Below are 25334 nucleotides of genomic sequence, written 5' to 3'. Positions count from 1 at the left end.
GGGGAGCATGGGATTTGGTGAGATCACAATATATTATTCACAATAAAAAAAAAAAAAAGTTAATTACATTTACTCAATTCTCTGATTTGTTTCTTCGTTTAAACTAATCTTTTGATTGACTTTGCATGTCTTTAGGTTTTAGAATCAGATCCAATTCCATTTATTTATTTTATTTTTTAACATATAGTACTATAAATTTCGTAAAACCAGCAGATTCAAGAAGCACACCCTTCTTGGTGTAACTGTTGAAATCTTTAATGAAAATTTTCTCTTCTGTCATCATCAATATGGTCCAACCTGTAATTCTCTTATTCATCACTCTCTCTCTATCTCTTTCCTCTTACAAACCAAATCTTGAAACAAAAAAAGAAAACAGAGCAAACTTCTCTCTCTCTTTCTCTTGAGAGCTTCTTCCATGTCTGAAACCAACAAAGCTTGACTCTATCCTTTTAAATTTTCTCCTTTCTCTCTTCTCTCTCAAACCCATGAAATTTTCTCGGGAAAATATGTTCCCGGAAATCAAAACAACTCTGAGTTACCTCTCTCCTTCATCACTTCCACGACCACCACCACCACTGGAACCATCTTTATCTCTCCGATCCAACGGAAACTTCGATCTAAACAGCAAAATCAGTCCAAGCATTCTCTTGATAATCATAATCCTATCAATCATCTTCTTCATCTCTGGTCTCCTTCATCTCTTAGTCAGGTTCCTCCTCACACCGTCGAGCAGAGACAGAGAAGATTACTTCGACAACGTTACAGCTCTTCAAGGCCAGCTTCAACAGCTTTTTCACCTCCACGATTCTGGAGTTGACCAATCCTTCATCGACACGTTACCTGTTTTTCATTACAAATCCATAATCGGTCTCAAGAACTACCCTTTTGATTGTGCGGTCTGTCTCTGTGAGTTCGAAACAGAGGACAAGCTTAGGCTTTTGCCTAAATGCAGCCACGCCTTTCACATGGATTGTATCGATACTTGGCTTCTCTCTCACTCAACTTGTCCCTTGTGCAGATCTAGTCTCCTCTCTGATCTCTCTCCTCACAACCAAGATCCTCGTTCTTCTTTCCTCCTCGTTCTTGAATCCGCGAGTGATCATAGCTCGAGAGAGATTGGAGACGGTGGTGCAGCTTGTGTATCTGCAAATGATGATAATGATGTGTCTAATGCTCATTCACATTCCAATTCTCATATGAGTTTTGTCGGAAACAATGATCTTGGATTAACCCGGGTCGACTCGGGTCGTGACCCGGATGGTGAAATGGGTGGTTTGGTTGGAAAGGTTGTTCCTTTTGCGGTTAAGCTTGGGAAGTTTAGGAATATAGATATAGGTGAAGGTAGTAACAGCAACAACAACATTGGTAATAGTAGTAGTACGTTAGATGAGAGGAGATGTTTTTCAATGGGATCATATGAGTATATAATGGATGAAGAAACGGCTCTTAAGGTTCATGTTTCTACCAAGAAACCATCAAGCAAGAACCCTCGCTTGCCCGGTCACAGGACAGTTATGTCCGAATGCGGGTTTGATCCAACAGGGAGATTGAAATTCAATGGAAGTGGATCAATGAGAATCGCGGAAGAAGGGACGACCAAGAAGAATGTAGTAGAAAGAGAGAGCTTTTCAGTTTCGAAAATTTGGTTAAGGGGGAAGAAGGAGAAGCATAGTAAAGTTCAAGGCAAAGAGGATGGTTCATTGGTTTCTTCATCTTCCGGAAGAACATTCTCATTCGGGTTATCGAATCAGCGGAATCCTCCTGATGCGAAGGTTGATAGCGGTTGTGAAGAAGATAATCAAAAGAGAGAGAACTCGGAGTCTTTAGAGACAAAAACACCTTCTTTTGCTAGGAGAACTATGCTTTGGTTAGCAGGGAGACAAAACAAGGTTGTTCATTCTTCTTCTCCATCTAATGTCTAGTTTCTATATCTTTATATTTTTTTTCAAATTTAGTTTTACTTTTTTTTCAATTGTTTCTGTGTGTTAGTCTTCATAAGTGCAAAACAGATGAATCATTGTAGAAACGTGGTGTGGAGGAGATATATATATATATATTTTTAGACATAGATTGAAAACATTTTGGTGCCCTCATATATTATTTGGCAAATCCTTTTCAGTTCTTAACTAGTACTATTTGACATTACAGTTATTAGTCGATTTAAGCTATCCATCTAACCAGAAAGCGACTCAATTAAATGTAATGAATGAGTGAATTAAGACAGACTAAAAGTGACAAAGATACAAACCATTTGTAATTTTGTATGATTCTTCTTCACGTGAAAGCTAATTGAAGAAACCATAATATTTCTAATGTGACTATATTAAACGGTGTGTATAATTCATCTTTGAGATAATTATATTTTTGTAGTCAGATTTCTTCAGATAAAATTCTGAATTTAGTGTTGTTAGATTAAATTTTCAGACCAAAGTTGGCCATCCATACTATATTTGTTCAGTAGAAACTGTTAACCATATGTTTTTGTATGAATAATATGAAGTTTTCTCTTCAACAATAAAACAATTATTCATATAGTTTACATTTGAGAAACAAACCATTATTCTAAGAACCTTGAAGGAATGATTTTCTCTTTGTTTATTTGGTTTTTCTTTTCTTTCTTGTGGAGCATTAGATAAAAAGTGGGTGTGGTGGTAAGATAGTTGCATTGAATTAAGGCAATTGCTCATACGACAAAAGAGTGACATCTTGATTTTTGTGCGATGTTATATACTACTACTGTATTTATGAATGTTTGTATGTGTGTGTATATATACGTATTTATGTTTATATGTTGAATGGCTAAAGTTTTGCATTAATTGGTGAATTAATAAGGGGGCATGGAAGCAGTTGGGTTTACATGCCCACTAGTCACTTAGTCTTTATTGTATGACAACATACATATACTTTTATAACGTTAATAACATTGATTTTTGTGCAAATTTAATTCATCCCAATTTTGAGAGAAGAAGAAAAAAAATATACTAATAGTAACAAGGAAAAAATAACCATATGTGGCTTATCTTTCTATATTAGTGAGATACATGTTTTGGTGAAAGTGATTCTTAGTTCTTGTTTGGACTTTGGACCATATGCTAGCGTTTGAAAGTCAAAACATAACTCATATGCTAGAACGTGAAGAAATATAGAGAGCTCTAAATAGTTTGAGACAACTTTGTCCTAATGTTTGACTAACCTACAAAATGAAAAGTCAGTCGTTAGTTATCAACCTAATAATTTACTTCCTCCACAACAAACTACCAAATAGAAAGTCCAAGTAAGTCCGAAGAACTCACAAGTCCTCAAAACATTAAAAATAGAAGACCACATGTCGTTTTGAATACGATAAAACGTCAAGCAGTGACGACATTTAGATTGGACTGGTAAACAAGAAGAGTCCAACTGTTAAGAAACCATTTTAAGAGTCCAATTAATGACAAAATGGGCTCGGCCTAATAATCTAATAAAGTATCAAGCTTGCTATTAAACTTTGGCTAGGGAAAAAATGAATGTGAAGAATAAGTGAATTTTTTATCCTTAGCAGAATATTAAATTATGCTGATTGATGGAACATGAAGTTTTATAAAAAGGGAATGAGTTTTCTGATTTTTTACACGTTGAGACTTATTGTTTGTTCGGTTCTACTATCCTTTGAGAAAAAAGTCTAACAAAATAGCGCCTAGTCAGAAAAGAGTCAGATATATTTCTTCTATAATTTGGACAACGCAGATGAGCTAATATCATTTCTTCTTACAGAGTTGGATTCTGACTAATTAAATGTAAAGATTACATCAAAACATTTTTGCATTATTCCACTTTGTGGGTGAGTTAGTTGTATATCAAATTATCAACGAATAAAACTGAACCAGATATGATGTATTCCCCACATATCGTATTCCTATTCTTGTATTAAACAACAGTTGTCTTTTTTCTTCTTTTAAACGACAAAACTTGCCAAGAAAAGCAATCCAAGCACAAGACATATTAAACCTCTATAACAGTAACAAAATTAAATGCAACCGAACGACAATTATAACCATAAGAAACAAAATTGCTAACAAATGCTTAATCAAAACCGCCATTGAGTAGCAGAAACTTTCTATAAGCGTCGTATAAATTCCTTATGTACAAAATGGCTTACTATAAGATCTCTCTCCATCCTCGTATGAAAATTGCAATATTTGGACTAATATACGGTTTCTAACAACCAGCAATGATCCGAGCAAGGTCATGCTTTCACACAAATAATCTCCGTAAAAAAAATAAAAATATATCATTTACTGCTCATTTCGGGCCTCGGCAGCATCAACAATACTCCTCATAACATTCACTTGCGTTTGAAGCGACACAATGTAGTCTAAAGTTTCTTGTAACAACAATACGTCATTGCTCATTAACTCTCCACCGGGGACAACGTTTCTTAATCCTTGAGTCCGTCTCTTGACGAGCCTCTTAGCTTTTGATGCTGCCTCTTCGCTTGCTGATTTTGCTTTCCTCCTCAAGATCTTCTTGCTTCGTCTCACGATCTTTCTATGGCAAACAACCTTCTTAGGCAACTTCTTGTTAATTAATGCTTCAGCTTTGATGCCGGAGAGCATCTGGCGTACGAGGAAATTGTCCTCGGAGGCGGTTTTCTCGATTAGGGCTCGGCTCCAACAAGTTGTTCCTTTTCTTAGAGACGCCATTGCAACATCTGCGGAGAGCTTTATTGCTTTCTTTCTCTCGGAGACGCTCGCGTTGTCTATCGAAGGACGACAAACTTGAAGACCCATTTGCCATTTCTTTAGGAATTCTTCATTCATTGAGCTCGTAGGCTGCATCCTAAAAAATCCTAATCAAGTAAGAAAACATACACAATTGTGAGTAATTCTATTCAATAAAAATAAATTGAAGTATAATAGCGTAATCATCCATGATGCCTTTTGTGCATCAAAGAAACATACATCAAATCATAATCACCAGGTTATTTTTCCGTTTAGGGTTCCTTATCATAAACCAAAAGAGACATGAATACATACCTTTTTAAAGAAATTTGTTTTTCTTCAAGGGTCGTCAAAGATTGGTAAGAACAAATCTGCCGTCACCTCACGAATTCGTGAACTCGACGAGAGAGATAGAAAGAGAGAGGCAGAGAGGTAAGGGAGAGAGAAAGGGGGAAGGAAAGGGTCCATTTTAATTGTTTCAAAAGGAGAGGGAAAATGGTGGGGGCAATAGGGGGATAAGAGAAGCACATGCATGCACATGCTATCCATGGCCCACGTTCCCTTTTGTATTACCCTATAATTTAGGAAACTTTTGTCGATTATTATTTGTTTCCGCCGAAAATTTGTGATGATGTATACGTTTTTGATGTTTTAAGTTTTGCAATTATATATGTATGCGTATCTTCTTTTGTCAACTGCGTAACTTCATTTGGGGTTTTTTTTCACACTCTGTCTCTGTGACCACCGGACCAATATAATTATCTCGCATCGTATATAGTATAGGTTATAGGTATGTATGTTCATCTAACATATAATCTTTGTCTGACAACCTTATCAATCAGCGCTGTCACGACATTATCTAAGCACGCGAAATAATCTAGATTATCTTTGAATTGGTGTCATTACTTAATTAGAACACAATAGCGAAAACATTTATCTCAATTTTGAGAATTTAAAATGTTAAAGAACGTAAAGTATTAGAAGCTGTGATTCTCCAGTGTTGCATATTGAGACCTAGCTCCATCAACATTATAATTATGTGCTTACCGTGGATTAAATAGTCTGTTTGATTATATAAATTGTTAGGTCCGTCCATCATAACGAAAAGGTTAATTATCAAAGAAAACGTGTAAAATAAATATGGTTACAAAACTAGTTATCAACGCATAAATGGATGTTTGTTTATAATTTTGTTAACGAACTTACTTAGGATCTATAGCTGTCCCTGACGATTGTATGTGATCGATTCACTTTATCGATCAAACAATATTCAGTTTAATTACCGTCGAACAATGAGTAAATCTCTGAATGATATATACAAATGATCATAGTACGTAGAATTTAATGGTTATAGTGATAAATGATCGCGATCAATATTATCATTCCCACCAATTATTGATCAATAATATACATACATAAAAAATAAAATTTGAGAATTTTATTATTCCTTTCACTGCTCCGTGGTCACACACGGTGAATTATTTCATTTTTGTTTTCATGCTAATAGTGATACATTCACAACTACGTATCAAATAGTAGTATGAAACTGATCATCGTCACGACAATAACTATGCCATAACTTTTTGAACACACATACAACAATAAATAACATCAATGGTTATAGTGGTGAAAACGTGGCGATCCGCAAACTTTGGGAAAGGCTGGTTTTGAGAAAAGAAACAATAATAATTGTTGACAAAAAAAAAGTATTAAATTTTACTTTGGACATTTCAATCGAGAAAACGAAAAATGATATTGATAGATGTGCATGAATATAAGACATGGATGATAGTGATATTAATAGATGTACATGATGAATATATAGAGAAGTTGATGTTCTATAAATAAAGGGGGAGAAATAGTTTTGATATATAACTAAAATTTGTTTTTGTCCAACAAAATACATCGAACATGGATCGTCGTCTGGTGTGTGAGAATTTATTTTCCAATGGATCTCCGTAATTTACGGGAATCTCAACAATCATTCTCCAAACTCTACACGCCCACCATCTCATGTCGTCACTAGGCTCATTGTGTTGTGCCTTAAAACATCCGATACATACCTTACGACGTCGTTACGGGGCAATGCTCTTACACGCACGCGCCCACCGAAGCGCGCATGTGCACACGTGGAGGGACCCTTGTCCATCAGTAATGAGGGACCTATTGGTTCATACTATTTTACATTTTTTTTTTTGCTCACCAAAGAGTGATTTCAACGGTGGTCCTCATTTCTTGTCTCTGAGAGGGACGGCTGTGATATGCTTCAACTTCATTTGACACGTAAGAATTTCAGATTTACTGACAGGTCGATTGTTATAATAGTTTGATAATTTTCCAATATTTGAGGATTGGTTGTACAATCAAGTTGTTTTTAGTATTTTGAATCTAGAACACCAATGGTCCTGATCTACATAGATGTATCTCGTACTTGAATTCGCAAAAGACCTTTGGGATTGAGGTAACTGTAGACAGATGTAACTTAAGTATTTAAATAATGTTTGAGATCAGTGGTGGCGTGGCTGATAGTTTCATCACTCATCATGGTGATTAGATAGACAATATTTGTGGCATAAATTGTTCTTTATTAAAAAAAAAAAAAAAAAAAAAATTGGAATAAACCTAGAGTTTTAACTCTTGGACGTAATCAAGATCAGAGAACATAAAAGTCGTGAAGAATTTAGAATATTGGGATAAATCTAGCTAGAGTTTTAACTCTTTGATGAAATTATATTTTAATGCATATGTTTATTAAAATTTCATGTTTTATTCATAATCAAATGAAAAGTTGATATCAGATGTTAAGGAAGGCTAGAAGTAAAATATATATAGTTTTGTTTAATTAATATGTGTAAAACAACCTAAACAACATTGTGTAATCTGAAACGAAGAAATATGTTTTAAATTTTAATATAATCATTTTTTAAAATATAATCATAATGTTACCGACTACCTATTTTTCATTCAACTTTATCTAAACCTAAGATAAATGTATATTATAGGTAGGCTATGTGATATAATTTGCAGTTAAAAGGTACAACCGACGTAATAGTGAGTGGATTAGCTTCATTTTTCATGGTATCTAGTATCTACTATTTACGAGTCTACGACCGATACAGCCCAAAAGTCAATTAAAGTAACTGTTTTTATTTCAATTGGATAATAATACTTTGGGGTATAATCTAAAAATCAACAAACATAATCTTCTTTTAATGATATGTTTGTCCCCTTAAATCAAGGGAAGATTAGTGGCTTCTTCCGTACTCTTCCAAGGACAAAGTGAAAAATTATCCTTCTCTATATTACTAATAAATTAAAACTACTTAAAACTAGCTAAAGTAGTTTTTTATCGGAGAAGTTTGAAAAACTTAGTTAAGACTTATGAGTTAAGACTTTACTACGAAGCGATAATAAAAACGTCATTGCATACATAATATAATTTATCAATATGACATTGTTAACTGAAACATATGAATGTTTGCAAATGGCAACACAACGTACGTACTAACCAAATAAGCATTGTAAAACATGTTAAACAAGATTCGGGTGTACATCATGACAAACAAATTACAACGAAACAGAGTTTTGAATTGTAATTGAAATTGTGCTAGTTGCTAATTGATGTTGGAGGAGTGGTTTTTTTACTTGTTTTCCACATGGGAAGTTTCTCTCGTATAGCGATGACATTTAATACTACACGATGAGACTTTATTTTGGACTGCCTTTATGCTCTAAGTTCCTTAATGCTCTAAGATTCCCAACAAAATACATATTTTGGCCAGAAACATGCATTATATCTATTGTACATCCTTCTCAGTTGGATTCAATGAGCTCAGCTTTCCGTAGTTACTTTAGCGGAAGGAGGTCTCACGTAAAGTGACCTTCTCTCCCATATATTTGTTCTGGTATCGCCTACTTCGTTATCTAGGATCCCTCTTTTCACCAAAAAATGATCAATTGTTAAAATGTGAACCTATAATACAGGATCATTAGCAGAAAAGGGTTTTAGACATCTAAATATTTATCATTTGCAGGAATATTAAATATAAAACTCTAATAGAAACATAACAAAAAAGTTAAAAAATCTTAAACAAGTGACTGATTATCTCGTAATTCTTAAATCGCGTTTTGTAATTGTGAAAAGGACCAGCTCATTTTTAGGAAAAACTGTGATCACGATATAATGACTACACTTATAAATTTTGCATAATATAATAAATTAAGGATGAGTGTGATTTTAATGCACCAATTGAAATTGAGAAATAATGAAAATTTTATTTTTAAAATTTTGTATAGTAATATTTTAAGTGAACATAATTTGTATCTTTTAAAAGTACAAGTTATCCTAAAAATTAATAACAAAATACAAATATAACAAACTTAAAATATTTCTTCTAGAGTAAAAAATAGAAGTAACCATAAGAGTGTAAATATCTATTCTACTTTTAGAGATCTCTATATTTAGAGTAAAATATAGAAGCAGTTATTGGAGATGGTGTAACATGAACGTATATCGAGAACATTGATCAGAGCAAAAAGTGAGATTCACAAGGTGAGAGAGAGGAGACAGAAGAGATGGGGAAGATAGAGGAGTACAAGCCTGCAATGGCGCTGACTATGATTCAAGTGAGTTATGCAGGAGTGACTCTTTCTGCAAGAGTTACATTGGTTAACGGATTAAGCCCTCGGGTTTTTATCCTCTATAGGCAAGCCTTTGCAACCATTTTCATCTTCCCATTTCTCTATTTCTCCAGGTAATATTACAATCACCCATCTCTCCCAAATGGAAATGTGAATTTATAGTTTGTTAATTTATATTTCCTTCAAAATCACCCTCCTCTATATCTCCTAAATGACAATGTAAATTTGTATTTTGTGAATTGAGTCACATCTCATATAAATTGTTCTAACTTTTGATGTATGTGAGACTCTAACATAGTTAATTCTTCTTATTACGATGTGGATTGTAGGAGAAAATCAAATGTAGTTATTTCATCTTTGGATCTAAAGAGCTTTTCTTTAATATTTTTGGTCTCGCTTATAGGGTAAGTGTATATATATAAGTTTTAACTTATATTTCTTAGGAACTCCAAATAGATGAATTTGGACTTATTCTTATTATTTGTTTGCAGCCTTACAGTCAATCAAAATCTGTACCTTGAAGGTCTTTACTTAACTTCATCTTCCATGGGAAGTGCTGTTAGTAACATCATTCCTGCACTCACTTTCCTAATCTCATTTCTCGCCGGGTATATGCATATACATTTATATGGAAATTGTGTAAACGAGATTGATGTGTCAGTGTAACTAATTATTTCTGATCTTTAGATACGAGAAAGTGAATCTCCGGGATATAAGAAGCTTCGCCAAGATTGCAGGGACGATCCTCTGTGTAGCAGGAGCGGTCTCCATGACTCTGCTTCGTGGACCAAAGATTCTCAATTCAGGATCAGCTATACCGCTTGCTAAATCGGTATTGGGAGATATTCTTATAGACCAGAACATGTGGTTGGTTGGTTGTTTATTCTTGTTCTCTAGCACTCTTTGCTGGTCCTTTTGGCTTATACTTCAGGTAAACTTCATTAAATAAACCAAAGATCATAAACCCTTTTTTTAAAAGTTTCTTGCCTTACAAGAAAAGTGGACTTTGGTTCAACAAAACCCTAGGTACCAATCTCTACATATTATCCAGATAACCTCTCTTTATCAGCATGGATGTGTTTATTCGGAACAATACAATGTGCGATTGTCACTTTCTTCCTGGAGAAGGACTCAAACGCTTGGATTCTTCATTCCTACTCCGAGTTTGCCACATGCCTCTATGCAGTACGCACATACACCATTTCTCTGTTTTTTTTATTAAGCAAAAGTTCTAATCATGAAATGCGTTTGTAAGGGAATTGTGGCGTCGGCACTTTCGTTTACAGTCCAAGCTTGGGCTATATCAAAGAGAGGTCCTGTGTTCGCTGCACTGTTTAATCCTCTCTGTACAGTCGTTGTCACAATCTTGGCTGCTCTGTTCTTCCAAGAAGAGATTTACACTGGAAGGTAAGAACATTAATTCTCTTAAGAAAAACTTAAGATTAATACAATCCATAAACGTAATCTGTTTTATCTTTTTTTCTTCTTCTAATCATTTGGAATAGTTTAATCGGAGGATTAGGGGTGATAGTGGGACTTTACATTGTGCTATGGGGAAAAGCAAAAGATGTCATGGTGAATCAAGAACAGATGAGAGACAATGATCAGAGCTCAGAAGTGAATATTCATATCGAAGATTCTTCAAACACAACAACCCGTAACAGAGATCTCAAGAATCCTCTTCTTTCCAAACACAAATCAACTGATGAAATTCAAACACATGAACAAGTAAAGTAATATAAGATATTATTCCATTCTTTTGTTTTCTTAAATTTTGAAAGCTGCTTACTCTAATAAAAAAAACGTAATACATGCATGATTTATTAATTAAAAATCAAAGTCTAGCTTAAACATACTCTCCTAACGCAAAAAAAAAAACCCTGCGAAATCATGGATTGTTGAAACCATTGGAACGTGCATAACTCTCTTCGCTTGTTGTTCCGGAAGGCGCAACATCCCATACCATAGACGACAATGAGGATTATAAGGAAGACAATGTTGACAGTCGCAACTCCTTTCCATGAGCTGTTAATTAAGGTTGTCTATGAATCCGGCCACTTAGGCTTTGCAAATGGTAATTGTAGCTTCTATTACTGGCTGTCCCACAGTTGGCAATCTGAGTTTTTATGTGTTCCTGACGTGTTTTTGCAAGTCGTTGGGCTTATGTAAAGTGATAAAGTAATATTAATGTCGTTAATTGATTTATTTAACGAAGGTTGAGAATAATATTAATTGAACGGCCAGTTAGGGTATCATTACGATTGCATTTCAATGGTATTTTAGCTCATCTTCTACATCTGTAGAGGCAGATATTCTTATTAATTAGATCGATGAGATCGTATAAGTGCATGTGGTACACGTATTAATAATTTAATTGATCAAACAAAGTACAACCAACTGTGGAAAGAGCTGTCATGTTAAGATGATCAGATCTCTGGTACTTGGATCCAATGTCCAAAAAAACTACTAAAGGTTTTTAAAAGGATTTTTACAGAATATTTCATTTTTGTCCCAAACAAAATATGCCATTATTCAGGTTTTTTGGATTTGCCATTTTGTTTCAACTATTTTAGATTTATCATTTTTGTCACTAAAAAACTAAACATTTGGAAAAATTTATTCATAAAATACATACCTAATAACAAATACTATATCCTAAGAAAAAAATATAACCAACAAACTTCAAGTATAATGTGTAAATTTGCGCTTTTAAATTTTAAAAATGACAAATCCATAAAACTTTAGCCAAAATAACAAAATCTACAAATGTCAGAAAAAATAACTGTGCCATAATTGATTTATTATAAAATGTGCCAGGTAGAAACGTTAAAAATGCCATGTTAATAAGAGTTTTTTTTTAATGGAGTCAAGAAACTGTAGTTTTTTTGAATGATGTAGACGGTTTCAAGTAGCCACATTATATAACAAAGTGGTATATATATATAGAGATTGTTGGTAATTAAAAATCAATCATAAAACAAAAAGGTGTTTGATTGAAATGGTGTGTTGTGTAGTCGCATAAAGCATATATAACAGTTATTATTTAGTCACAAAATTAAATTACTACAGAAGAACTTAAAATGTTTAATGTTTCTAAAAGTTTATATACTATTTCAGTATTGTCAATCTACTTTCTAGCTTCTAGCACTACGGCACATGCTGACATGCATGCTATCAAGTCCTGGAAACACATTAGATTTTCTTTTTTCTTTTAACAAAACTAAACCAACTCTCTAGATCGAGAGGCAGAATTTGATTGTACTTTTGTACAACTTCGAATTTAAACATAATATAACACAAAAATACAAAATAAATATCCGAAATGGTTGTCTTTCGTGAAGGACTTGTCACTCCCAAAACAAAAGATGATACGGCGTCGGTCGAGTACATCCAACTTCGACAAAAAACCAAATGAATATTAAAAATTAAAACCACAATGTGACAAAGAAGTCGTATTTTGCCAACCGAATAAAAACATTATTTGTTAAGCATCTACATAATTAACTATCACTATGATGATTAATAATTTATGTATAATTAATAAGATCGTCCGAGCAATATAAACACTTCTACACATAACATGAAGATATATAGAGAACGCAGAGAGCAAAAGTAAAGATTCACAAGGAGAGAGACAGAGTTTAGAAGAGATGGGGAAGATAGAGGAGTACAAGCCGGAAATGGCGATGACTATGATTCAACTGTGTTATGCAGGAGTGAATCTATTTGCAAGAGCTACTTTGGTTAATGGATTAAGCCCTCGGGTTTTTATCCTCTATAGGCAAGCCTTTGCAACCATTTTCATCTTCCCATTTCTCTTCTTCTCCAGGTAATTTTAACATCAGCCCTAAGTTAATTTAATTTGCTTCTAAATCACCTTTCTCAATATCCCCTAAATGACAATGTGCATTTGTAGTTTGTTAAATTTCATTGGTTTTCAACTCAAAATCAAAATGATGGATTGATTCACATCTCATATATATTGTTAATTTATTTCTAACATAGTTAATTATTATCATTACTATGTGTCTTTTATTTTATTTTTTGGTTTGTAGGAAAAAATCAAAGATAGCTATAGCATCTTTGGATCTAAAGAGCTTTTCTTTAATATTTGTGGTCTCGCTTATAGGGTAAGTGTGTGTATAATAAGTTGTAATTTTTATTTCTTAATAGATGAATTTTAATGATTTGTATTATTAATTTGCTTTGCAGCGTTACAGTCAATCAGAATCTGTACCTTGAAGGTCTTTACTTAACTTCATCGTCCATGGGAAGTGCCGTTGGTAACATCATTCCTGCTATCACCTTCCTCATCTCATTTCTCGCCGGGTATATGCATACACACTTGCATGGAAATTGTGATTGATGTCTTTTATATACTAATTATTTCTGTTATTTAGATACGAGAAACTGAGTCTCCGGGATATAAGAGGACTAGCCAAGATTGCAGGGACGATCCTCTGTGTAGCAGGAGCGGTCTCCATGACTCTGCTTTGTGGACCAAAGATTCTCAACTCAGAATCAGCTTTACCGCTAGCTAAATCGGTATTGGGAAATGTTCTTAAAGATCAGAACATGTGGTTAGTTGGTTGTTTGTTCTTGTTCTCTAGCACTATTTGCTGGTCATTTTGGCTTATACTTCAGGTAAAATTAACTAAACAAACCATAGAATATAAACTTGTCTTTTTTGGTAAGGTTTCTTGTCTTACAAGGAAAGTGAACTCTGTTTCAACAAAACCCTAGGTGCCAATCTCTACCTATTATCCAGATAACCTCTCTTTATCAGCATGGATGTGTTTATTTGGAACAATGCAATGTGCGGTTGTCACTTTCTTCCTTGAGAAGGACTCAAACGCTTGGATTCTTCACTCCTACTCCGAGTTTGCGACATGTCTCTATGCAGTACGCACAAATAACATTGCTCTGTTTTTTTTTTTCTTTTATAGTAAATCCAAATGTTAGCGCAAATTCTAATCATGAATTGCGTTTCTAAGGGAATTGGGGCGTCGGCACTTTCGTTTACAGTCCAAGCTTGGGCTATATCAAAGAGAGGTCCTGTTTTCTCTGCACTATTTAATCCTCTATGTACAGTCATTGTCACAATCTTGGCGGCTCTGTTCTTCCAAGAAGAGATTTACACTGGAAGGTAAAAACATTAATATTCTCTTTAAGAAAACTTAAGATAACTACAATCGATAACCATAATCTGTTTTATCTTTTTGGAATAGCTTAATCGGAGGACTAGGGGTTATAATGGGACTTTACACTGTGTTATGGGGTAAAGCAAAAGATGTCATGATGAATCAAGAACAGAACAAAGACAGTGATCAGAACTCGGAAGTGAAGATTCATATCCAAGATTCATCAAACACAACAATCTATGACGGAGATCTGAAGAATCCTCTTCTCTCCAAACACAAATCAACCGAACAACTAAAATAACTCAAGATTCTTCCATCTGTTTCATAAATTTTTGAAAGCTGTTTTACTTTAATAAATAAACGTAATATCTATACTATTAAAAGGGAAGCATTTTTTACAAGGCAAAAATAAAATGGTAAAATATGACATAAAATGCCCATAAATATATTACAAAGCATACAAAACGAGAAGGGTATTAAAGTAAATTTTATAATAAAAACGCGCGGATCCTGTTGTGACCCGGATTGATTGTGTTCGGGTCATGTATTAATTGTTCGGAGCTGTTTTTCATACTTCTGTATCCAAACAGAATCGAAACAAGTTAAAAAACAAAGTAAGTATTTTCGTGTAAACAATTTAAGGAAACCATAATTATGGTTGACAAAAAAAAAAAAACCATAATTATGATATTTATGTACATATTTAATTTGGACAATAAATTCGAAACTGTATATATAAAGATATTTCATTTGATTATATATTTGGAGATATATCCGGAAACGATAATTTCTGATTTTGATGTTACCTAATACACAAAATATTCTAAATTTGTTTATAGAAATAATTTAAATATGTTTCTATTAAAATCGAGCAATTAAATTCAAAATTGTATATATGTATAAAAATTTAATTTGATTATATTTTGTGAGAAATCTGCGTAAACAATATTTATGATTTTCCTTTTTCAAAAACCTATATCCAAAACAAAATGAACAAATCTAAAATAATTACCAAAATCTTTTTTTTTTAATATCCAAAAATATATTGTCTTAGGAAATATATATTAATTTTCATCTCTCTATATAAGACGTGGCAAAGTCTTTAGTTTCGTTCGTTCACAATTTATTTCCAGCATCCGTATTTTGAGTTTTAAATTTTTTGACTTTTATTTTTCATTATCTTATAGTGTTTCAGATTTGAAACTCTACAAGAACATGTGAAACATAAAAGTCAAGACTGTATAACTTCTAAAATAGGAATGTTGTGAAACAATTAAGTAGTTATAATTGATTTTCTCTTACTATTCTTTTGAATAGTTACAGTTTATTTTTTTTTATTTTAGTACTTATATATACATTAATTATAATATATAGTGTACTTTTGCTGCATGATTATTTGTTTTTTATTTTTTTAAACAATTTATGATTATATTGTTACACATAGCCTATTAGTATTAAATCATATTAGTGTGATTCATTTCTTCTTTATATTTTCTCAAATCATAATGAATTTTGCAGTGAACTGGAAAAGAGGAGAAACAAATATATCTTTCAGAGGTAACATGGAATTGCATGTCTCGATGATGTCCACAACGTTGAATATGACTTCCCCCTCCCCGATCAAGCTTTTTTCTTTGGAGAGTCATTCAACTAAATCTTCATATATCCAATTATAGTTTGTGTAATTTTTTATACTTCCAAATTTAATTTAGCACACTAATATATCCAACAATTCTATTGTTATTTAGTTTCGGTCTTAAAGTGAAAATTATTATTTTAGTGATCATAAAATTTGGATAACTAAATTGACTTTCAGACTTCAATATTATAGAATTTCAGACCCTCTTATACTTATTTTATTCTTTGAGTTTATTTTTTTAGTTTTTTTGGTTGGTGTATTTTTAAAATATTGACGTTATTATCATAACTATCTTTCAAATATATCTTTAAAATAATTAGGAAGATTGCAATCTTTCAAATATATATATATATATCTTGCATCATATTTAATCAGTTTATGCCACACTTAAAACTCAGATAAAATTTGGGATTCTAAATATCTCACAAATAAAACTCAAAGCGTAAATGTGCGGGTCCAAAAGTATATTACAACTAAAATAAAACTTTATTTTTAATATATTGTTTTTCTTCTGCTTATCTGGCATAACCATGCTGCATGTACCAAATAAGAGATAAAATAATGTTAACTGACACGGCATGTATGTGTGATTCTATTAACTGAATGTTTCAAAGAAATTTTTTGTTCTCATCAAATACATTATTTTGTTTTGAATCAAACTATTATGTGATTGTGTGCTAAATTTTGGGAACATGATTTTGAGGAAATGAGAAAATAATAATGAGACTGAAACGGGATGGAAGAAGACAAACAAGATGAGAATATAAATTTAAAAAAAAAAACAAAATCTAGGGTCATGTTAGAATTAAAATAAATTAATACTTCCAATATATTATATAACATATTTTTCAATTTATCTAACATAAAAATGTTCAAAAGAAAAAGAAAAAACATTAAATTATGTTCTATAATATTTAAGAAAAAACTAAAACAAAAAAACGTAATCCAATATAAATGGACCATAAATCAAATAATAAGAATAAATAGGTCAACTATTTTCTAATATTTTTATCATATGATATGATATATAAATATATTATGAATTATATTTGTGTTTGTCCCAAACAGAAATTCAAGAATTTATGTTTTATTTCTCTCCCTTTTCTATTTCAAGAATATAAAATTGCTCCATATCGAATATGTACCATACTGCAACGGGCAATTATGAACGGGTAGATAAAATGGGACAGAAAAAATCAAAACTTGAATTACACTCACTCCAAAATATTTTCATTTGTCTCCAACAAGTTTTAAGCAGGTTTTATAACCATTTAAATAATTATAAATGATAGTTATATTTAATTCTCAAAATCTCACTAATTTAAGTAAGGGTTAATTTCTGGACGTTTTAGATTATGAAATTCATAACATACTTTCAAATATCAAATAACAAGTACATGAACATAAAATTTAAATATCTAAATTTAGTTTCAATTTTCCTTTTTGTTTTCAAATATGTAGATGTGAAAGAATGGGTACGGGAAAGGAACATGTAATCCAGAAAATAAAAATATTAGCTAAATTATTTCTGATAAAATACATGACGGAAATTATGGATAATGCGAATTCAAGCAGGGTATATGCCGATCAGACATACTATTTACTCATGTGTAATATGTGGAACATATTTTCGGCTGGTCATAGTGCTTTTATCCATAGCGGAGCAGGTATAACGTACGGGTTTGACCCCTTTGACAACTATATAATGGTCATTCGGTTCATGAAGTTTAACTGTTTTTAGTGATTTTATTCGATTTGATAGTTTATGAGTTTAATAAAAATATAGATGATCACTAATCCGGATCACACTTGATCCGGGTCCGTTATCGTGTCGATCCAATATTTATGGTGAAAAGATTATCATTTTAAATAATAACAAACTTGATGAAAGCAAACCAATAAAATATTATGTTATAAATGCTATACCAAATAAATATTTTTGTAATTAAAATCGTAATTTTTACAAATATCTTATTTGTTGGACTAAAATATACAAAATATTATTAAAACCATAGTTATGAGATGGAAAACACGACATATATGAGACATGATGGATTTTCTGTCCTAAACTAGACATATCATCTTTCGTTTACTATTTTTTAATATAATTGTCTTTACTAATAACAAAAACGAATTTGATCATTCTTTTTGTCTAAACCAAATACTATATTGGTATGATTTCGGATTATGAATGTTAATAACATTCCTAAAAGATACGTTTTCAAACATAACCTGCATGTACGAAATAAATTATAAATGTGTTAGTAAACTTAGTTTTTAAAATCAATCCCGCACATACGTGCGGGTCCGAATCTAGTGATTTATTAATGAAAAATCAAAGTCTAGCTTAAAATAAGACTAACATACTCCTAACGAAAATAAAACAAACGACTAAATCAAGGATTGTTGAAACCAGTGGGACGGGCATATCTCTCTTCTCGCTTGTTGTTCCGGAAGGCGCAACATCCCATACCATAGACGACAATGAGCATTATAAGGAAAACAATGTTGACAGTCGCAGCTCTTTTCCATGAGTAGTTAAGGTTGTCTATGAAACCGGCCTTGCAGGCTTGGCAATTGTAGCATAGCTTATCTTTCTGGCTGTCCCAAAGTTGACAATCTGAGTTTTTATTTGTCTCTGAGGTTTTGTTCCAAGTCGTTGGGCTTATGTAAGTGAAGTTACAGTCATTAGAAGGCTTGCAGCAACCAGACTGTAAACAAACACAAACAAATCAATATTTAATCATAGAAACTCATGATCCAAACGAAAAAAGGTCAAGACGATTAGGTTAGACTAATTGTAACTTAGGAACCCTAAAAAGACAAGTTGGAGTAAAGGAGTTTCAGAAATGGTTACCTGAAGAGAAGTGAGATGTTCTTTGTAGAAAGCAGAAACAGGCTCACTATCAGAGAAGCGAGAACAGATCTTGCTCTCGAAAACACAGCTTCTAATGTTGCTCCAGTGTTTAGCGTTGTTGACACGCTTCTGCAACCAATCAGAGTAAGCCTCAAGCCTATACTCTTTATAAGCCTTTCCAGGGATAGTTTCCCCGGAGCCTTTGCTAGTGACGACAAAGGCAAAGATGGTGAAACAGAGAACAGTGATGATCAAGAAGAACATCACAAATAGATAGAACCAGAAGAGCCACGTCACTCTGCAGCAAGATCCTACGACTCCAGAGATTGCAACTATCGTGAGGAAAGCGCCGAGAGCGATCAAGGGTTTGTCGAGGAACCGCTCGCATTGCGTTGAGCCGTTAGCGCTGAGCCAGATTCCGGTTATGAGTATCGGAACCGAGGAGAGGAGGACGAAGAAGTTGAGTATTCCTACGAGGGTGTTGGTAAAACGTACCATGGTGATGATGATGATAGAATTGAAAGAAGAAACAAAAGAGTTGGAGAAACTAAAGAAAGGGATCTGTGTTGTGTGATTAGGTTTGGGATTTGGGAAGGGTGAATTTGGATTTATAAAGTGGGAAGTGAAACGCGTAGAGGAGGAGGGAAGGTGAAGAGATTTGTAAAGAAGTTTCGTTATTGCCTTATATGGCTACACGACGAGTACTAATGTCTCTTCTTCGTCAAACTTTTTGTACTTTTGAGTTTTGAGTAATGTTTTCCTAAGGAATGTTTCAATAACTCTCACGCGCTTTCGAATGAGTGATTTAAAGTTTTAAGATCTATAAAATCTCAGTTATTGTTGTTAGAATCATTAAGAATATACTTTTTACGGATCTCTTTCCATATTATTTTGATGGTCACAATATCCGGAAATTCATTAAAGTGGTATATCGACATTGTGTCACATATGACTTAACGTGTGAAAGAGCTGATCTTTTTTTGCATGATTTCCACACGTATTTCCTTTTTCAATAGATTGGAAACATTGTGAATTTGTGATTATAGAAAATTTATATACGACGTTACACTATAATCCCATTAATCTCAACAATAGACTGATGATAGACACGTCAAATTGATCTTGAGATGTTTCGTTTGGTACAATCTCGATCTTCATATATTGAGGAATATACAATATAATAATTAGAAAGATTGGGATATATATATAGATTAATATAGAATAGGAAATTATGTTGGCATTTTAATACATTTTGGAAACTTAATTAGTGTTTTAGTGCCAATTATAAACACTATTTATAATTGGCAAAATAGGTGAGAGAGTGTTTGTGTGTTAGTGTGTGTGAGATAGGAGAGTTATTTATGACCCATTTGTGAGATTGAAAAATTAGGATAATTATTTAAATAATTGTTAATATAATCTTTTTTTAGAAAACTTTTCAGATACAAAAAAAAATCTATATTTTTTTCTTTATAATTTGATATGCATTTTGTTTAATAATTTTTAAATATATTCTATACATAGTGTACGGATGTCTGTACACATTATTAAGTGTATGGACTGTACACATTATTAAGTGTACGGATGTCTGTACACCTTATTAAATGTACGGATATCTGCATATCTTATTCAGTGTACAGATGTCTCTATACATTATTAAGTGTATAGATGTAATGTTTACACTTAGTAATGTGTATAAACATGTGTACACTTAACAAGGTGTGCAGATATCTGTACATTTAATAAGGTGTACAGACATCCGTACNCAATAGATTGGAAACATTGTGAATTTGTGATTATAGAAAATTTATATACGACGTTACACTATAATCCCATTAATCTCAACAATAGACTGATGATAGACACGTCAAATTGATCTTGAGATGTTTCGTTTGGTACAATCTCGATCTTCATATATTGAGGAATATACAATATAATAATTAGAAAGATTGGGATATATATATAGATTAATATAGAATAGGAAATTATGTTGGCATTTTAATACATTTTGGAAACTTAATTAGTGTTTTAGTGCCAATTATAAACACTATTTATAATTGGCAAAATAGGTGAGAGAGTGTTTGTGTGTTAGTGTGTGTGAGATAGGAGAGTTATTTATGACCCATTTGTGAGATTGAAAAATTAGGATAATTATTTAAATAATTGTTAATATAATCTTTTTTTAGAAAACTTTTCAGATACAAAAAAAAATCTATATTTTTTTCTTTATAATTTGATATGCATTTTGTTTAATAATTTTTAAATATATTCTATACATAGTGTACGGATGTCTGTACACATTATTAAGTGTATGGACTGTACACATTATTAAGTGTACGGATGTCTGTACACCTTATTAAATGTACGGATATCTGCATATCTTATTCAGTGTACAGATGTCTCTATACATTATTAAGTGTATAGATGTAATGTTTACACTTAGTAATGTGTATAAACATGTGTACACTTAACAAGGTGTGCAGATATCTGTACATTTAATAAGGTGTACAGACATCCGTACACTAAATTATGTGTACGGATACAAAATTTGTAAAAAAATATTTAACATTATCAAATAAAATCATCAAACAAAATACATATCAATTATAAAGAAAAAAATATAGATTTTTATATATTTGAATTTTTTTTTTTTAAACATATTACCAAAATATTTGAATAAATATATTTTTCCCTCATTTCTCTTTCTCTCTCACAATTCTATCTCACAAGTGGGACCCTGACTATTTTTCCAATTATAAATAGTACATGTACTACTTTTCAAATTATGTTTCGAAAACGTACTAAAATGCCTAATATCCCAAGTATATATGTAATTAAATGTTTGCATAAAAAAAGGCAAAAAAAAAAATTGTTAGAAAAACAATATACAATAGCGTACATAATAAAGTCGGGTGTCTTCCCGACTGTCTGGATGGAAGGGGCGGGTCTTGAGCCTCGCAGGGAGGATTACCCTGACTAAAACAGTCTTAACATCTATCCCTGTCCATACAATGAGCTCCATTATGCTTCCAAAATCAACGTTGAGTGCCTTGGATAAGATCTCGCGAAATTTTGTGTGGGGAAGTAGTGCTGAGAAGAAGAAGCAGCACCTTGTTTCATGGAAAAATCTCTGTTTACCAAAGAGTGATGGTGGTTTGGGTTTACGCGCTGCAGAAACTATGAATAAGGCCATGATCTTCAAGATAGGCTGGCGGATTCTGCAGAACGGGAACAGTCTATGGGGTTCTGTGTTACGAAGCAAATATAAAGTGGGGTGTTGTGAGTCTCCCTCTTGGCTTGTCACGAAGGGCAGCTGGTCTTTGACATGGCGAAGTATAACCGTGGGGCTTCGGGAAGTGGTATTACCAGGCTTGAGTTGGATCCTAGGTGATGGGGTTTCTATTAAGTTCTGGACAGATCATTGGCTTGGAGACGGTCTGTTTATTGATGATGTTACTCAGGCTGTCCCGGTAACAGAGTTGAACTCGCGTGTTAGGGATTTCTGGTTTGACGGAGTTGGTTGGGATTGGACACGATTGGGGATGTTTCTTCCACAACATACACTATTGTGTCTTGCTGCTGTTGGGGTAGATACTTTCACTGGTGCAAAGGATAGAGTAACATGGAGAGCGACTCTGGATGGCGTTTTCTCTGTTAAATCTGCCTACTATTGTTTAATCAAAGACTCCATATTAAAACCGAATATGTCTGTGTTGTTTCGAAGGGTTTGGACAGTTGTAGTGCCAGAGAGAGTTCGTGTCTTTCTCTGGTTGGTCGTCAGTGGAGTGGTCAGTGGAGTGGTTATGACGAATGCAGAAAGATGCAGGCGCCATCTAAGTGACTCCAAAATCTGTCAGGTGTGCAAGGGAGGAGAGGAAACGATCCTTCATGTCATGCGGGATTGTCAAGCTATGTCGGGTGTTTGGAACCGTTTAGTTCCACCTCGTAGGCGAGGTTTATTCTCTCAACAGCCCTTACTGGAGTGGATTTTCACTAACCTGGGCAATCTGATAAATGCGGGAGGGACCCCTTGGGCTACTCTGTTTGGTATGACTGTTTGGTGGGCATGGAAGTGGCGATGTATCAATGTTTTTGGTGAGACTGGTAAATGTCGGGACAGGGTGCAATTCGTCAAGGATAAGGTGAAGGAAGTATGCTTAGCACATTCTGATATGCGAGGTGGGCGTGGACATGTTACACGGGTAGTGAGACAGATTGCGTGGCAACCCCCACAGGATGGGTGGCTAAAGTTTAACACCGACGGTGCCTCCCATGGAAACCCAGGGCCTGCTACAGCTGGTGGAGTGCTGCGGGATAGTGAGGGGAACTGGCTTTTCGGGTTTTCTCTTAACATTGGTTGTTGCTCGGCGACCCTGGCTGAATTGTGGGGGGGGGGTATATTATGGGTTGTACTTTGCTTGGGCGCGGCGCATTGCTCGGTTGGAGATAGAAGTGGATTCTGAGGTTGTCGCTGGCTTTTTCGACAAGGGGATTGCTGATACGCATTCCTTGTCTCCCCTAGTACGCTTGTGCTATGGCTACATATCGAAGGACTGGCTAGTCCGTGTCTTCCATGTCTATAGAGAGGCAAATCGTCTTACAGATGGTTTGGCTAATTATGCCTTCTCTAGACCGCTTGGTCTGCAGTTGTTAGAGTCTTGTCCTATTTCAGTTATTTCTGTTTTAGACGATGATGTGAGAGGAGTCTCGACTTCTCGTTCTATTGGGTTGTTATTTTTTATTTTAATAAAATAAGAGAGGCTTAGGTCTCTCCTGATTCACCAAAAAAAAAAAAAAGTGTTATCCCATATGTATGAATCTATGATAAATAATAGCAAAAATAACAGCATCAAAGCTAAAGTAAGAAGATCAGCTATATATATATGCATGCAAAACCTCTTCAATGCATGTGAATAGTTATCACGAGACCATAGTGCCTAAAAAACTACGATTACAAATGTATTTGGATTACCATAACATCGAGCTCTCTCTCTCTCTCTCTGCGTCTATTATACCCATAAACACAAATAAGTTATAAGGAACCAATCTTCATTAATACAATAGTATATAGCGACTAAACTAGCAATGCAAGAGCAAGAACACAAAACTAAAATTAACAGTTTCCATCACTAAATCATATGTCCACCGAATATATCGATCCTAGGTAGACAATCAAATATCAACATCCCTTGAATCGTAGATATTCTATGCTGACTATGCAACATATATAGCCTTGCTAAAGTTTACATATGTGAATATGTAATTAACCAACCTTTCGAATGCAAAACCTATTAAATCAAGTCACAAACTTCTATGGAAATTTGAGCTTCGTCAAAGCATAGATGAGCTTCTATAATCGTCGTTTCCGTTGAACTCTGATGGAGTGAGTAGTTTTCATTTATCTTATCCCTACGCAAAAATTGTCATTCGCTCAAGAAAAATATCTACAGTTTATCCCTCTTGATTTAGACCGAAGAAATAAACCTAAGCTAGTTTGGTTTTCTTAGCCAAACCGAATGGGTTTATTTGAACACAAATATATAAATCCTGTGTATAAAAATAAAATCTTCAATTGGCTGAGGTCAGAGCATGACCGAAATTTTCCGATTTTGTTGCATAATATATATCTGCCTAATGGTCAAAGCCGACAAGCATAACCCCATGACACAATGATTATAAAATCCTTTGCCTATACGGATATAAAATGAAAATCATATGTTCCACAGCCTTCATATGCATCATTGTATTATGCAATAACAAATTTAGAGCGTACCGACCTTAAATTTAAACTAAATCGTTCTAACAATAGTAATTAGAAGGGTAACTCGTACACCCTTTCCTCTCTTTTGCATAATACAAATGATATAATTAGTGTAGAATAGATTAGTAAGTACTGTACTGTCGGTGGAGAAGATAACGTGGCATTGAGTACTTCACAGCTGGACCGTAAGATTACGACTCCTATCCCTACAATTAAATTCCTCAGCGGATCCAACGGTTACCGTACACCTTTTTTTAATCAAGTCTCGTCTTAGTCGTCCCCACCCACCACTTACATCAAACAATATATTACCTTCACTTTCTCTGCTGTCCTACTACTCTCCCCAGCTGTCTAGAGATATTCCTAAATTTCTTTTTAATTAATTAGCCCTCCAATGATCCCGTAACAACTACTAGTACTAAGAAATCACGATTAACAGTAGTAGTAAATTATTTAACATGATACGGTGTGTTCTTTTTATCTTTTTTTTGGTTTTTTGCTTGTCTTAAAAGAAACGAATAATTTTAAAATTGTTTTCATCAGTATTAATCCTAATTAAGAAACGAATCACACAATAACAATGTAGAAGATGAGA

General features: G+C 33.5%; 5 protein-coding genes across 6 annotated transcripts; 3 read left to right on the top strand and 2 right to left on the bottom strand.

Moving 5' to 3' along the window:
* On the top strand, positions 226-2089 carry LOC104730276 (RING-H2 finger protein ATL13-like). Its single transcript, XM_010449421.2, has one exon. It carries the CDS (start codon positions 486-488, stop codon positions 1920-1922), a length of 1437 nt encoding a protein of 478 aa, XP_010447723.1. The 5' UTR covers positions 226-485; the 3' UTR covers positions 1923-2089.
* On the bottom strand, positions 4063-5157 carry LOC104730275. 2 transcript variants are annotated; one of them, XM_010449420.1, is made up of 2 exons: positions 5016-5157; positions 4063-4818 (listed from the first exon to the last, which is right to left on the bottom strand). In XM_010449420.1, exon 2 carries the CDS (start codon positions 4815-4817, stop codon positions 4275-4277), a length of 543 nt encoding a protein of 180 aa, XP_010447722.1. In that variant the 5' UTR covers position 4818; positions 5016-5157; the 3' UTR covers positions 4063-4274. The 2 variants fall into 2 exon arrangements, with proteins under 2 accessions (XP_010447722.1, XP_010447721.1); XM_010449419.1 differs by having other exon boundaries at positions 4063-4828; positions 5016-5155.
* LOC104733200 (WAT1-related protein At4g30420-like) lies at positions 9276-11078 on the top strand. The gene is made up of 7 exons (XM_010452802.2): positions 9276-9454; positions 9671-9745; positions 9833-9949; positions 10029-10272; positions 10368-10526; positions 10597-10748; positions 10847-11078. The coding sequence occupies exons 1-7, from the start codon at positions 9276-9278 to the stop codon at positions 11076-11078; spliced, it is 1158 nt and encodes a 385-aa protein (XP_010451104.2).
* On the top strand, positions 12879-14878 carry LOC104730274 (WAT1-related protein At4g30420-like). Its single transcript, XM_010449418.2, has 7 exons — positions 12879-13170; positions 13397-13471; positions 13554-13670; positions 13742-13985; positions 14085-14243; positions 14336-14487; positions 14570-14878. Exons 1-7 carry the CDS (start codon positions 12992-12994, stop codon positions 14781-14783), a joined length of 1140 nt encoding a protein of 379 aa, XP_010447720.1. The 5' UTR covers positions 12879-12991; the 3' UTR covers positions 14784-14878.
* Positions 18245-19538, bottom strand: LOC104730273 (tetraspanin-9-like). Its single transcript, XM_010449416.1, has 2 exons — positions 18979-19538; positions 18245-18832 (listed from the first exon to the last, which is right to left on the bottom strand). The coding sequence occupies exons 1-2, from the start codon at positions 19474-19476 to the stop codon at positions 18518-18520; spliced, it is 813 nt and encodes a 270-aa protein (XP_010447718.1). The 5' UTR covers positions 19477-19538; the 3' UTR covers positions 18245-18517.

This window comes from Camelina sativa, chromosome 12 (assembly GCF_000633955.1).
Source record: "Camelina sativa cultivar DH55 chromosome 12, Cs, whole genome shotgun sequence".
Taxonomy (NCBI): domain Eukaryota; kingdom Viridiplantae; phylum Streptophyta; class Magnoliopsida; order Brassicales; family Brassicaceae; genus Camelina; species Camelina sativa.
The sequence above is the reverse complement of the archived record's forward strand: the minus strand, read 5'-3'. Positions and strand labels throughout refer to the sequence as shown.

What these genes read in the sequence shown, in the direction of transcription:
- LOC104730275 (XM_010449420.1), bottom strand. Translation starts at nt 4,817, where the DNA reads ATGCAGCCTACGAGCTCAATGAATGAAGAATTCCTAAAGAAATGGCAA.
- LOC104733200 (XM_010452802.2), top strand. Translation starts at nt 9,276, where the DNA reads ATGGGGAAGATAGAGGAGTACAAGCCTGCAATGGCGCTGACTATGATT. An exon ending in CCTTTTGGCTTATACTTCAG is followed by an intron (nt 10,273 to 10,367) that starts GTAAACTTCATT and finishes ACAAAACCCTAG; the next exon opens with GTACCAATCTCTACATATTA. An exon ending in GAAGAGATTTACACTGGAAG is followed by an intron (nt 10,749 to 10,846) that starts GTAAGAACATTA and finishes CATTTGGAATAG; the next exon opens with TTTAATCGGAGGATTAGGGG.
- LOC104730274 (XM_010449418.2), top strand. Translation starts at nt 12,992, where the DNA reads ATGGGGAAGATAGAGGAGTACAAGCCGGAAATGGCGATGACTATGATT. An exon ending in TTGCGACATGTCTCTATGCA is followed by an intron (nt 14,244 to 14,335) that starts GTACGCACAAAT and finishes TGCGTTTCTAAG; the next exon opens with GGAATTGGGGCGTCGGCACT. An exon ending in GAAGAGATTTACACTGGAAG is followed by an intron (nt 14,488 to 14,569) that starts GTAAAAACATTA and finishes TTTTTGGAATAG; the next exon opens with CTTAATCGGAGGACTAGGGG.
- LOC104730273 (XM_010449416.1), bottom strand. Translation starts at nt 19,476, where the DNA reads ATGGTACGTTTTACCAACACCCTCGTAGGAATACTCAACTTCTTCGTC. An exon ending in AACATCTCACTTCTCTTCAG is followed by an intron (nt 18,833 to 18,978) that starts GTAACCATTTCT and finishes GTTTGTTTACAG; the next exon opens with TCTGGTTGCTGCAAGCCTTC.
- LOC104730276 (XM_010449421.2), top strand. Translation starts at nt 486, where the DNA reads ATGAAATTTTCTCGGGAAAATATGTTCCCGGAAATCAAAACAACTCTG.